The 13398-nt window shown below is 39.1% G+C and overlaps 1 protein-coding gene across 1 annotated transcript in view; it reads left to right on the forward strand.

The window, feature by feature from the left end:
• Nucleotides 1-602: 602 nt before the first annotated feature.
• nup210 (nucleoporin 210) overlaps nt 603-13398 on the forward strand; it is a 32994-nt gene continuing 20198 nt past the window's right edge. The window contains exons 1-14 of the mRNA XM_044038811.1: nt 603-1229; nt 4092-4231; nt 6531-6662; nt 7294-7390; nt 7649-7799; nt 8171-8303; nt 8846-9004; nt 9817-9885; nt 9983-10089; nt 10527-10667; nt 10767-10904; nt 11063-11218; nt 11672-11870; nt 12746-12891. Of these exons, the coding sequence (XP_043894746.1) occupies nt 1075-1229; nt 4092-4231; nt 6531-6662; nt 7294-7390; nt 7649-7799; nt 8171-8303; nt 8846-9004; nt 9817-9885; nt 9983-10089; nt 10527-10667; nt 10767-10904; nt 11063-11218; nt 11672-11870; nt 12746-12891 (1923 nt within the window). The 5' untranslated portion in view covers nt 603-1074. The remainder of the gene's footprint in view (nt 1230-4091; nt 4232-6530; nt 6663-7293; nt 7391-7648; nt 7800-8170; nt 8304-8845; nt 9005-9816; nt 9886-9982; nt 10090-10526; nt 10668-10766; nt 10905-11062; nt 11219-11671; nt 11871-12745; nt 12892-13398) is intronic.

Raw genomic sequence — 13398 nt, forward strand, 5'->3', positions numbered from 1 at the left:
AAAAAAAACCCAAAACACATTTGTGATCATATTTCACAGAACTTCATAATCAGAGTGTTTGTTTTGATATAGAATGATAAAAAGTGCACAATGAAAACACATTCATGATGCAAAGTGAATCAAGGAATATCAAAAAACAGACAGAAATAACGCATTATTTGTACTCTCATTGTTTTTTTTTTCCTGGTTACATACAGGTTAAAACCCCCCCCAAAAAACTACTTGCAGTGTTGTGATGTAATGAAGTACAAGTACTTCGTAAAGTAACTGTATTTGCTTTGTTATTTATATTTCTAGCAACTTTTACTTTTACTTCTAAAACTTAAGTAAACTTTATACCAGAAAATGACTTTTTGTATACTTGTGTACAGTAAATGTCATATAGATTTAGACTTTTACTGTAGTAATATAAAAAAAGTGACTTTTACTCACTTTAAAGTACAAGACTGACTATATCCTTGATTACTGACTTGTTCCATGAAATATTTAAGTCTGATATACCTCGGTGAATGAGTGAGGTTCTGTGACGTGAACACATTTGGTGTGAATTGTGCCTTTAAGAGACAGCGTCATCGTCCGTGGCAACCTTGCGCATGACGTAGCCTCACTCCCGGCATGCACACTGGAAGTCCAATTATTGCTCATGGCGGGTATTTGTGCAAAACATGCCGAAGTTGAGCTATCGCGTGCTAACTGTGTGAGCTAACGCAGAACTTTGAAGATTTCAAGCTAACTTGAATTTGCGTCGCGTGCTCCGAAAGCGTCTTCGTGGACAGACAGGCAGACAGACAGACAGACAGACAGAGCGGAGGACAAGAGGGACAGGAAGGACAGACACTAGGACTATTATCATCATCATGTGGCTGCTGTCTCTGAGCAGGAAGACAACGTGGGGTTTGAATTAAGAAATAGCCTCTGTGGCGATGTTAGCTTACATTAACGTTACACACGCGCCACACTAACAGACGAAAAACTATGGTAATAACAGACAAAGTTTAGCTAGAAACTCAACAGTTAATTCATTCATTCATTCGACCGTTACTCTCAATCCCCGCAATCTCAAGAAGCGGAAATATGACGCCGGTGTTAGTTTATTGGCTTTTGTTATTCATAACTGCCGCCGAAGTTAACGGTAGCTCGAAGCTAAATATACCCAAAGTGCTGCTGCCGCTTGCCAGGAGTACAAGAATTAACTTCACACTGGAAACCACTGAAGGCTGCTACAGATGGTGAGTGAGTGAGTGAAACGGTTAAAGTCTGCCTCGTAAAACTGAGGAGGAGGAGGAGGAGGAGTGGGTCACGCATGCTTTGTGAAGGAGTGTCATGTTTCATGGTGCTTGTGGTTCACGCCACATGTCTTAACCAGTGCTGTACACTCACTCTGTAAACAGTACACCTTCGGTTAGTGGCTTGTAGTCACTAAACAATACATGGTGAGGTTGTACAGTAGAGTCCAAAACTGCATTACTGGACTTATGAGTTGATATTTACTAAATGAGGTTACTCGTACAGTCAGTCAATAGCTTAATATTCACTGCTTGGCCAAAAGAAAAGTCACCACCTGGATTTAACTAAGCAAATAGGTAAGGCGTTGCTGCAGTTGGTCAGGTCGAGGTTCAGCAACATTATGTGCCCAAAGAATGAGGTCAGCTGACTACCTGAATATAATCAATGACCAGATTATTCCATCAATGCATTTTTTTCTTCCCTGATGACATGGGCATATTCCAAGATGACAATGCCAGCATTCATCAGGCTCAACTTGTGAAAGAGTGGTTCAGGGAGCATGAGACATCATTTTCACACATGGATTGGCCACCACAGAGTTCACACCTTAACCCCATCGAGAATCTTTGGGATGTGCTGGAGAAGGCCTTGCTCAGTGGCCCGACTCTCCCATCATCAATACAAGATCTTGGTGGAAAATAAATGCAACACTGGACGGAAATAAATCTTGTGACATTGCAGTAGCTTATGGAAACAATGCCACAGTGAATGAATGCCGATGATGTGACCCTTTTTTTAGGTGGCGACTTTTTTTTTGGCCAGGCAGTGTATAATATAATAAGGTATTATGCTTGCGGTCCAGTGCTGCATACATACCTGTCAGTTATTTTCTTGATAAATCTGTTGTCACTGTTATCCTCCATATGAGGGGTTGCAGGGCCGCTGGTGCCAATCTCAGCTGACATAGGTTGAAAGGTGGGGAACACTCTAGACCGCTTGCCAGTCCATCACAGGGACGCAGAGAAAAACAACCATCCACTCTCACACTCACACCTACTGTCAATTTAGAGTGTCCAATTTGCCTAATCCCCAAATCTGTATAGGTTTGGACTGTGGGAGGCGGAGAACCTGCAGAAACCTGTCCACCCCCCGTCCCCCCCACACAGGGCTGAATGATTTTGAATAAACATCTAATAACACTCATTTTAATAAAACCCACCTGACATAGGGTGAAAGGCAGGTTACTTCCTGGAAATGTCATCAGTCCATCACAGGGACACAGAGACAAACAACCATCCACTAAAAAGCAATTTCAATGTTCAATTAACTTTTTTTCATTGTATTTTACAAACTTTCAGACAGATTAGTCAGTTTTTAGCTGGTCATGACTTTAGTAATAAATTAATAGCTGATAAATTATTGTAACCCAACTGCTGTCAAATGTAACCCAAGTCTCTCTTTAGTCTGTCCTTTAACCTGTTGAATAGAGCAAAGTTTGATTGTAGTCTGAAACGTTATAGTTGTTTATGGTTTTATTGTTCTTCACAGAACATATGCATTGGTATTACTAGTTACAAGTATCCATAATGTCTTACCCGAAATAGATTCCTTACTCGGGTTTGACACTATAAATAATAGACAAAAAAATGTAGGAATTTGCCGTTAGGCGTGGATTCTGATTGTAAGAGCAATGCTCTCCTCTTGGACTGACCCAGATCCCAGTGTTTGTACCAATCAGAAACATTGATAACATTCACATCATCCATGATCCTTAAAGCATAAATACTAGGTGTGGCACAATACCTCTTTATTCGTGTCTGATACCGATATCTCAAACTTGAGTATCTCCCGATACCGATATCAGTCTATACATACAGTATATATATACAGTCATTTAAAACCTTTCAAACGTTTGCCTTTTCAAGCTATTTCCAAGCATAATTATCTGTTTGACAAATATTCTTCTGCCAGAAAACAGAAGTAAACAGCCCACAACATGACTCAGCTAAAATGCTATTACTGATTTTTATTTACATTTTTACAGTCTATGAATAGTGAAGCCTGCAATATATAATTGTATTGAACTTTATATTTTTATCTGTCTATCTGTCTGATATCCTGTACATACTCAGAATATCCAATTCTGAGTATCGTCTCTAGTACATACCGCTGTTGTTTATCCAGCCCTATTCATTACTCATTTTTATTAACTTGTTTAAATTTGATTAATCCAGAAATACATCAGATGTTCATATCTCCTTTCTTCCACAAAGAACAAATCTGACATTATGCGTTACTGTAGAGCAACGCCATGCAACATTTTTCTTGAATAACAGCTTTCAAATCTTTTCATGGCTCATTGACTTGTAATGGGGCTAATGTTGCCTCTTCCACACTTGTCTGCATCCTGAACCTCGGTCTTTACATTGCATAGGGATGGTGAACAATGAAAAGTGTGTAACTTACTGATAGTGTTTGAGTCAAACAGACAGAATCAGGTCCAGCAAGTTCAAAAGTAAAGCTGAACTCGGGTCAGTTAAAAAGACTTGGAGGTTATTGATTGTGGTTTGTTTGCTGTAGCCAGTGACGGCAAATCTAGCAAAAGTCATCTTGGTTATTATTGCGTTAATGTTCATTCATATTTGACACTATTTATTATCTTTATCTATTTATTATAATTCTTGTGTTCAGCTGATTATATTGAATGTGTGCATGAAGGCAAGGGCAATTCAACAATTAAATAAAAAATATTGTGCTATAACTTTCTTAAATGACAATAGAACAAAGGATGAAATGTTTATACGCATTGAGGTATTCCCTTTTTTTTTATCAATCATTTATTTTTTATTTTTGTCTGGTTCCAGGTCATCTACCAGGCCAGAGGTAGCTAGTGTTCAGGCTGTGGATGAAGATAGAAGCAGAGGCTGCTCCAGGAAAGCTGTTCTCCAGGCTCTCTCCACCCAGCCTTCCAGGCTGACCAGCATCATCTTGGCTGAAGATGTCGGTAAGAACAATAATACTATAATAATCCAGAAATATTTCTTTTTTGGTGGTTTCTTTTAGGGCTGAAAAGCATATCACGATATAACTACTTCATATTGATCGATATCGATTATTATTTATAATTTTTCATGATCTATTAAAAATGAAGAATTAATAAAAATAATAATTAAAATATATATTTTAACTTTAACACTTTTATTCTAAACTCATAAACTTTCCTCCTTCCTTATTTTAATCATTACAGTTATCAATCAGACCACACAGAGGAAAATAGTATGATGTTGATGGTTGTGCCGTACAGCACGTGTAATCCAGGGGGTGTGAGCAACAAAGATGTTAGAATAAGTTTGTTGATTATAAGTAATAAACTCTTGGTGGGTACGGTCGTCTGGCGTAATTTGTGGGTAACATTGGTGTGACTGTGGTCGGACTTTAAGTAACCAAAAGACTGCCATACTGACGAGGTAGTGTATCTTCTTTTTTTTCTTTTTTTTTTACTAGCGATCTCCTCGCTTTCAGCGCTCATTCTCGCCAATGCTCACTCAACGTTCGCATGCTGTTGTTGTGAGTGAGACACGGGGAAGAGGATGGCACAACCAAATTTGTCTGTGTCTTGACTTCTTCTAACCTCTTTGCAGCTGTCACGCTTTACTAGTCCGACAATGTCATTGCCTCCATCTGTCTTGAAAAAAAAAAAACCCACCTCCCAATGTGCAGTGTGGTAATGTAGCCCGGGCAACATGAAAACAAAACACCACTACACTGAGAGACACAAAGAGAGACACAAAGAGAGTCTAGCATAAAGGACGATTGATGGGTAGTACTGTATGTACTGCATATGTACATACATTGGCTACTATATGATTCAGGGAAGGTACATTTTATTATGTGAACAGTTCAGGATTTTAATGCAATGCAATTATTTGTTTAATATAGACATTCTTTATCAATGACGATTTAGAAGGGTTTAACCCTTAACCCTAACCACCTTCAAACGGATAGATGACAACATAATGTTTTTTGTTTTTTTTCATTTTATGACACATGAATCATTTCATAACTATCCACCTGTCATTGTGTTTCCTTAGGCAGTTAGTAAAAAAACAAGAGGCCTAATCTATGAACAAACCATTTTGACCTTGTAAATGTAAAGTGAAGTCATTCGGACACACCCAGGACCCGGTGCCTCACTTCAGAAAAGAAAGAAAACTCAACTCTTTTTGGCCAGACTTTGAAATGTATTAACTTTGCAAAGCCTCTCTAACACTGAGAGCAAAATGAATATTACAATTTCACTTGGCGAGCAAAGTGGATACAGTTCTGTGAGTCAGCTCGGTGAGCAAGCGATGAGGTAATATAATATAAAGTAAAACAGAGACATTCATTTTCTCATTTTCTTATGTCTTAAGTATTTTATGAGAGTTTGAAAATGCAGTGAGGATGTAACAACATAGCACCGCCCTTAAACTAATTTATTACATCAAAAGTAGAGCTGATCTTTGATTCAGTGGTCCATTTATTGATTGACTGATAGCCACTTCACATTGGTTACTTGTTGCACTCCTAGTTGTGTGGAAACACAGTTTTTGTGAAATAGAGTTGCCTGGAGAATTGATCTCGTGAAAAATGGAAACTCTGACAATCTATTCAAATCCGTAATCTATTGAAGTGGTCTTAGTTTAAAACACAGGCCACATGGAAGTTACAGACAGGGATGACAGTGCTCTTTGCTCTGTGGCACGGTTGGTCTGTTGTGGATGAGCGGCCGTTGTGTGCGTTTACTTTGTAATCAGGAAAATCAGACACACTGGTCCTCGCAGATGCATCTCAAATGTCTCTTTGTAATAATAAAAAAATAATCACTGTCAGACTGACTGTGACCAGAGTCACTGACTTTAAATGGGGCTTATTCTTTCCAGCTGTTTAAGGTTTATCAAAGCCTAATCTGATATAATCTGCCACTCATGCAACTGCTCACTTAGCAGACCAGGAAAGACACATTTGTCTTGATTGAGCACATTGTACACTCTGCCAAGAGCAGAGGATGCTGTAGCATTTAATCTCCATTTCCTTATTCCACCCGTACTTATGAAGTGTTTTTGCCAGGATTTTAGATTTATGTGTTTTTTGACCCAAATAAACATAATATTTCTGCCTTTGTAGTTCTGTTCCCATGCCTTTTTAATAATATCAAGACGTTTATTTTCTGAGCTTTTCCTTGTTGAATCAAAGTGCAATATTGTAGTGTTGTACACACACCATTTATTGTTTATGGTTCTTTTCCCCTTTTTCATTTGCAGTTACGGGACAGGTACTGCGCTGTGATGCTATTGTCGACATCATCAGTGAGATACAAATAGTGTCGACCACCAGAGAGCTGCATCTTGAGGACTCGCCACTGGAGCTCAAAATTCATGCACTGGACTCTGAAGGTGCTTTTATTGTCTGCGTGTATAAATATTCCCTCAAGACCTTTTTTGAGATGAGTTTACATAAGTACCCATAATATAAATACATTCTCCTCTGAGTCCATATTGTGTTGTTGATTTGCAGCTCTAAAGACTTCACAGCATAATGACTGAACTGGCTCCTGGCAGCATTTTTCTTTCCCCCCTGTCTTTGACTGTGCGGTGGCTGTTTGTTCTGTTAGACTGGCTCCATTTAGGGCAAACATACTTAGTTTAATGAGCTGTAGCTACAGCCTGATTCTTTCTGATGATGGCTTCAGGGCCTGGTGTTTTGTTTTTGTTTGCATTGGCCTAAAAGGTTCATTTTAGATTTCTTGGATAGAGTAAATTGGGAAAGGACAGCATGCATCCTGTAATGAAATGCCTATTGGTTTTGTTTGTTTGTTATGTTTTTGTTTTTGTTTTTTTTTTGTAAATGTGACAAGGCGCTTTCAGAAAATTTTCACAGCATCGATTATACACCCAAACATACAGTAGCGACCTCAGGCTTATATTACACGTAGCGATGTCTATATAAATAAATATTCTCTGTTTTTCATTATGTCTTATGGCTGAAGGAAATGGCACTACTAACTTGTGCTATTTTATATCACAGGAAACACCTTCAGCACCCTTGCAGGTCTGGTGTTTGACTGGACCTTAGTGAAAGATGTTGATGTGAACGGATTCTCAGACTCCTACAATTCATTACGGTAAGCATCCCTGTGTTACTGCTATAATTAAACCCTACCAAGCAGCCTGGACTTTTAAACTACTTGCAAAGCAGAAGTTGACAAAATAGTGCATCTGCCAACACTGAACCATAAATCCTGCCACACTTTAAGAAGTGTGACGTATTTACTTTTACTTCTTGATTCCTCTTCCTATGAAAATGAGTAATTGTTCATGTCAGATGCCAGGGCCTATACTGACTAGAGTGTCTTGTGTATTTTCTTATCTCTTTTCTTAAGGGTACTTAAATTCTCTGAGTCCACTTACACGCCCCCTGGGTACATAACTGAAATGGAGCGTGTTGGGAAACAAGGCGACATTATTTTGGTGTCGGGACTGAAAACGGGACATTCTAAGTTAAAAGCCAAAATTCAAGAGTCTCTGTATAAGGTAAGATGTTAAATTGTATCTACATTATACCTTCTTTGTAATAGCCCATCTCCAAAGATGCAGATTAAAGTAGCAAAATACTGCAGAAAAGTAATAGCTTCTGCCTTATAAACGGTAATGAGAGTTTATTTTTATTTCTGTCTTGTTAAAGAAGCTGTAGCTTGCATTTTCATCAAGATGAACCTTTTTATCCTAGTTAATCCTTCAAATAAGCTACTATCAACCAACCAAAGGAAGTATTAAAAACATAAACATCAGTCATATGCAGTTTAGATTCGTATGTGTGACATTATATACCGTGGTATAACGTGGTTTGTTTTGGTGGGAAGCTGAATCTGTGTTGTACTGTAACCATGGTTTCTGTGTCACAGGATGTGGGCGCTGCAGAGGTGAGGCTACTGATTTTAGAGAACATCCTGCTGAGTCCTGCTCACGACGTCTACTTGTTGGCGGGAACTTCCATCCGATACAAAGTCCTGAAGATACGACAGGGCAAGATCGCAGGTCTGCCTCTGTTTAGTTTCACTGTCGAACTGTTTATGTTTAAGTGTTTTTTTTGGTGAACTCCTAGCTCAAGCATCTGTTTTACTACCTTTTTAATATGTAAAAAGGAAATATGGTTGTTGAGTTATTGGTATCTGTCATTTTTCCTTTCCAGTTTTAAATCTCTGTGTAGAGCAGAGAAGTCATCTCTTAAGGCAAGGCAAGGAACTTTATTTACAGAGCACATTTCATTACAAAGAAACTCAATGTGCTTTACGTAAAGTAAAATATGCATAAAACCACTATAAGAGTCATAAAAAGCAGGATACATATCCATTAATACTCCTCGTAAGTCACCCAATGCCATTATCCCCTCTCTCAACACACACACACTCTCACTCACAAACGTACGCACATCTCATTAGCTAAAAAAAAAAAGATGTTAAGCTTAGTTATAAAAGTAAAAAAAAATATTTACAGAATGCTGAGCTCGTCACTCAAACATGAAGTCGTATTTAAGTAGTATACTTAAGTTAATTTGTGTTTCTCTCATGTTTGTCCAGAGCTCTCGATGCCGTGTGATCAATATGAGCTGCACCTTCAGAACAGTGTGATCGGCCCGAACGGAAACCCAGATGTTGCCATAGCCAGTCTGGACCAGAGCATCTCCACGGTTACAGCGGTTCAGCTGGGACACATCAACGTGGTGCTGGATCACAAGAGTATCCTTCTGATGAAGTGCACTTTCCATAGCATTTATTACAATGGCACAATGTAAAGCACTCAATATTCTTGGTTTTAATCTAGGAACACAGAATCAGATTAAAATACCAGCGATTTTAGCCAAAATTGTGATTTTTGGGTAAAATTGATGCGGCAGTCGTCAGGATTGGTGACGATTGCTGTCATTATATACAAGCATTTTGGCGTTAAGGATGTTTGACCTGAGTCCCTCCCACCAGATGAGCATGGACACATGTTCACATTTTCTGAGGTGACAGAGGACGCAGAGCTAGCGCTCCATCTCTGGACATGCATTTGATTGTCCGACTCTCTCTTAGTTTTTTCTTTTTTAGGTTTCTTTGCAGCATAGACAGTAGATGCCAATTCTAGCAATTCAACATTTCCTCAAATGGCCGTGTAAGTGCAGCTCCTTAGTAGGGTTGTAGGAAAAGATCAATACACTAAAATATGGCAATATTTCATTAAATGAAGTGCTTGTATCAACATATAGTGGACATATTCCTGACAAAAGGTTTTGTGTTTTATTTAACCCTTTGACCACAAATTAGCTGCAGGACTTGGCCCATTAAACACTCTCACTCTCTGTATACTGCCATGTGATAGGTCAAAGTCTCTCACTGGCCAGATTTCCCAAAATCTGGAGGCAGTGCCCAAGTTTAGTTCTCTCTAAGAGCACTTGATTAAACTTAAACTTATCTTGAAAGGTACTAATGGAATTATTAGTCAGTTCTTGTTTATTTTTTTTGTTTCAACAAATATACCCAACGTTTCCTTAATAGCACTTGTTTAGGCCTTCGAATGCAAGGAGTGTCTCGCCTTCCCAACAGCACTCTTTATGTGGTTGAACCAGGTTACCTAGGTTTGTACCCACTCCAAAGAATCCCAAAACAAAACAATTGATAAGATGAAGTGTTTCATGGGGTGTCAGTGCATAAAAGTAATCTTCTTCTTCATAGGTTTTAAAATTCATCCTGGAGACAGCTGGGTCCTCGAAACAGGCAGAATATATGATATCTCCATTGAAGTGTTTGATAAATCCGGCAACAAAATTTACCTCTCTGATGTAAGTGTGCTTCACAAAACTCACACATGTTAAGGAAAAAGAATTATAGAAGAGTTAAAGCTTTGTCAGTTGCCAGAGAACGTGCATGGATTGACACACAATACTCTGACCAGTACTGTGTTGCTTTTACATGAAGATAAAATCAAATATTTCACATTTTAGAGCACGTTCTGTAGTTCTATAACCTGTCGAACATCTTTTCTTGTTTGGTTTACTGACATCATTTTTTTGTTTGCTCACTTTTATTTGCTCTGGTTATGAGTGACATTGTTTACACAAATGCAACTTAATAATTGATATAGGGTTTATACGCATTGAAGAGCCTTTCTGTTCTGTTTTAAATGTTTTATTAGCCAACCAGTGAAGTTTAAATCAATCTGTACTGATAAAAATACATGAGTGTGAAAGTCTGTGAGTGGTTTATTTTGATTTTGCAGAATGTCCGCATTGACACTGGCTTTCCCGCGGAGTACTTTGAACCCCTGGAGTCTTCCCTGAATGGATCGTACCATCGGGTCAGAGCTCTCAAAGACGGCCTAACCCTTATTGATGCAACGCTAAAAAACGTGGTAGATGAAGTGAGTCCATTTGCAACTTAAACCCATCTCTCTGTATTCCATTTGCAGCATCACTGTTGCTTGAACTCTCTGTCGACTGTTGCCTCTGTTCTGTTTCAGCGTGGAAACATCCATGCACTCGCCAACCCAGTCCACAATGAACAAGATGTGGAAATCTATAACCCTATAATCCTTAGTCCCAGTATTCTCACATTTCCATGGCAGCCGAAGGTTGGAGCTTATCAGTACACAATAAAGGTAGTTATTCCCTTTGTATCATGTATGAAAAAGTTTGCCGTTATCTTGTCAAATGTTGATATTTTTAAGTGGCTTCTTCTTTTTTTTTTTACCACTGTGTCTTTAAAATTAAATGACAGCGCACATGACGACTTCTGTTCTGGTCTGTTTTGTAACAGGCGACAGGAGGCAGTGGAAACTTCAGCTGGTCTTCCTCAAACACGGCTGTCGCCACAGTGACTGTGAAAGGAGTGATGACCACAGTCAGTGACATTGGCGTCAGTGTAGTTTATGCTCATGATCTACGCAACCCACTGCACTTTGGCCAAATGAAGGTAAGCTTACCTGGATGGAGGAGAGTGAGTGTCATTTTAAAGTTTATTTTATATGTTAATGTTATACGTTATTTTTTGCAACTTATTTAGTTCTTGTTTCTTTATTGTAAAAGCCTCGAAAAACACTAATTACCATTGCTGCTTTTTTATGGTACAAGCCATGGGTCTGTCATGAATTCACATTTCTACTCCTCTTTGAAGCGATTTAACATTTTGAAAGCTGTTTCACTGTCGCAACAGTTTTCAAAAGAGTTGTGGGGTTGCAAGACTTTTATCATTCAGATCTGATGAAATTTACACCCACACAGATCTGAAGAAGCAGAATAGCAGCGTTTTTAATTGAGTATGTCTGTGGTGTAGAAAATTGTCCATGATATGGAATTAAAAACCAATAGCCTAAAGGTAACAACAGTGACAGTCATTCTCACTCTTCATGTCTTCTTTTCTCCTCAGGTGTACGTCGTTGAGCCTGTGGCCATGGACTTTGCTCCTTGCAGAGTCGAGGCCACAGTGGGTCTGGTTCTGAATCTGCCTCTTAGGATCTTTGGTCTGCTGGGGGAGGCGGAGAAAGAGCGAGTTATGCTGAGCGACTGCTCCCACTTTGACCTGCAGGTTGAAGAGGAAACCCATGGTGTCTTTCAACTACTGGACGGTACATTTTCAGTCATTCATGAATCCCAGGTTGACGAGCGCTGAGTGAAGGACTCATTCCTCAATCACTGTCAGTCGATATGAGTTATGTCTCATCACATCTTTTGGCCACTGGATTTTAAGCTGGTGTGGTTAACATAATTCATGTAATTCTTTCCGAGCTGTATCAGTGCACAGATAAGTCGTGTTTTTCTGTCTGAACCTGGTTGACTGGTTGTTTTGTTCAAACTCAGCCCGAGTCCACCACAGTCACCTCTTCCATTCTTCTTCCGGCTAAAATAATCTGCGATTGAATTACATTATTTCAGTTTTAATCATACAAAGATATAGATTATGAAGATTATGTCCACAGCTTTAAAAATAAATCCTACCTGTTCAGACAATCCCTGCTGGCTGCTGCCTTCTTACACTGCACAGTGTGTCAAATAAGCTGGCTAGGCCAATGTGACTGAACCTGACCTGACTATAAATTAAACATTTCTGTCAGAAACCAGGCTCAGGTCAGGTATCCCATCCTTCAAACTCTTCTATTGGAGTTTCACACTAAAGAGAATACAATAATAAATCCTGTAATCTAATCTCTACATTGATGAGAAAATTACTCAATGCCACATATTGTGTGACATTGTGATCAAGCCAGAATACAAGCCATTTAAAAATCTAAAAGAGGTGGGTCACCACAGAAAGGGGAAAATAAGGCACTGCTTGTTAAATTGAGAGCACCAGAAGCTGTTCACACACAGTGGCATTTTGTTACTGCTTCCATCCAGGAAAACCTCCAGGGTTTATAATGCGCACATTTAAAAAAACGTGTATAAAAATGACAATGTGTCACAATGTATTCTTTACGTTGTGGCTTTCTCTCTTTTGATTCAGGGAGGCTTGCTCCCGGCCAGGACCACTGCAGCGGGGTGAGAGCCAAGGCCCTGGCTCCTGGGTATACTATGCTTACAGTCAGCTACACCCATGGCAACGTCCACCTCAGTGCCAAGATCACTGTTGCTGCCTTTCTTCCTCTCAAAGTGAGTCCAAATGTGTTGTCCTTCCAGAATTTAACTCACCATGAATTTCGAGGCAAACACTTATACACATAATGTTTTCTTCCCAAAGCCCCCACAGTTTATTTTCCCACTGCTTATTTCCTTTGGGAATTGTTCATAGTCTTTAAAGCTGTTGGCAACGTGGCAAGGTGTGAAAATCTTGAAGTGCGCCGTGAGTCTTTGTTATGATTTGCTTTTAATCTTTTAAATCGTCTCAAAGCACAAATTTGCTTTTGTCTGCAGAGGAACACAAACTCACTCATGAACACAAATGCACACTGTATCCACACAGTCATACATGTGCAGAAGAGGGATGATTAGGTCGTTTTAACATTCCTTCTTCCTGGGTTTCCTCTGCATTATATGCATGTTAATTATGCAGTTTCTACACTGTTCTGCTTTTGATGTATTGGTGATAGTTCGGCAAAGGCTCTAAATCAACTTCAGCTCTCGTGGTAGTTACTGAATTTAACAGTATAACATTGTTAT

The sequence above is a fragment of the Solea senegalensis genome, linkage group LG11 (assembly GCF_019176455.1).
Source record: "Solea senegalensis isolate Sse05_10M linkage group LG11, IFAPA_SoseM_1, whole genome shotgun sequence".
In the NCBI taxonomy this organism is placed as follows: Eukaryota; Metazoa; Chordata; class Actinopteri; order Pleuronectiformes; family Soleidae; genus Solea; species Solea senegalensis.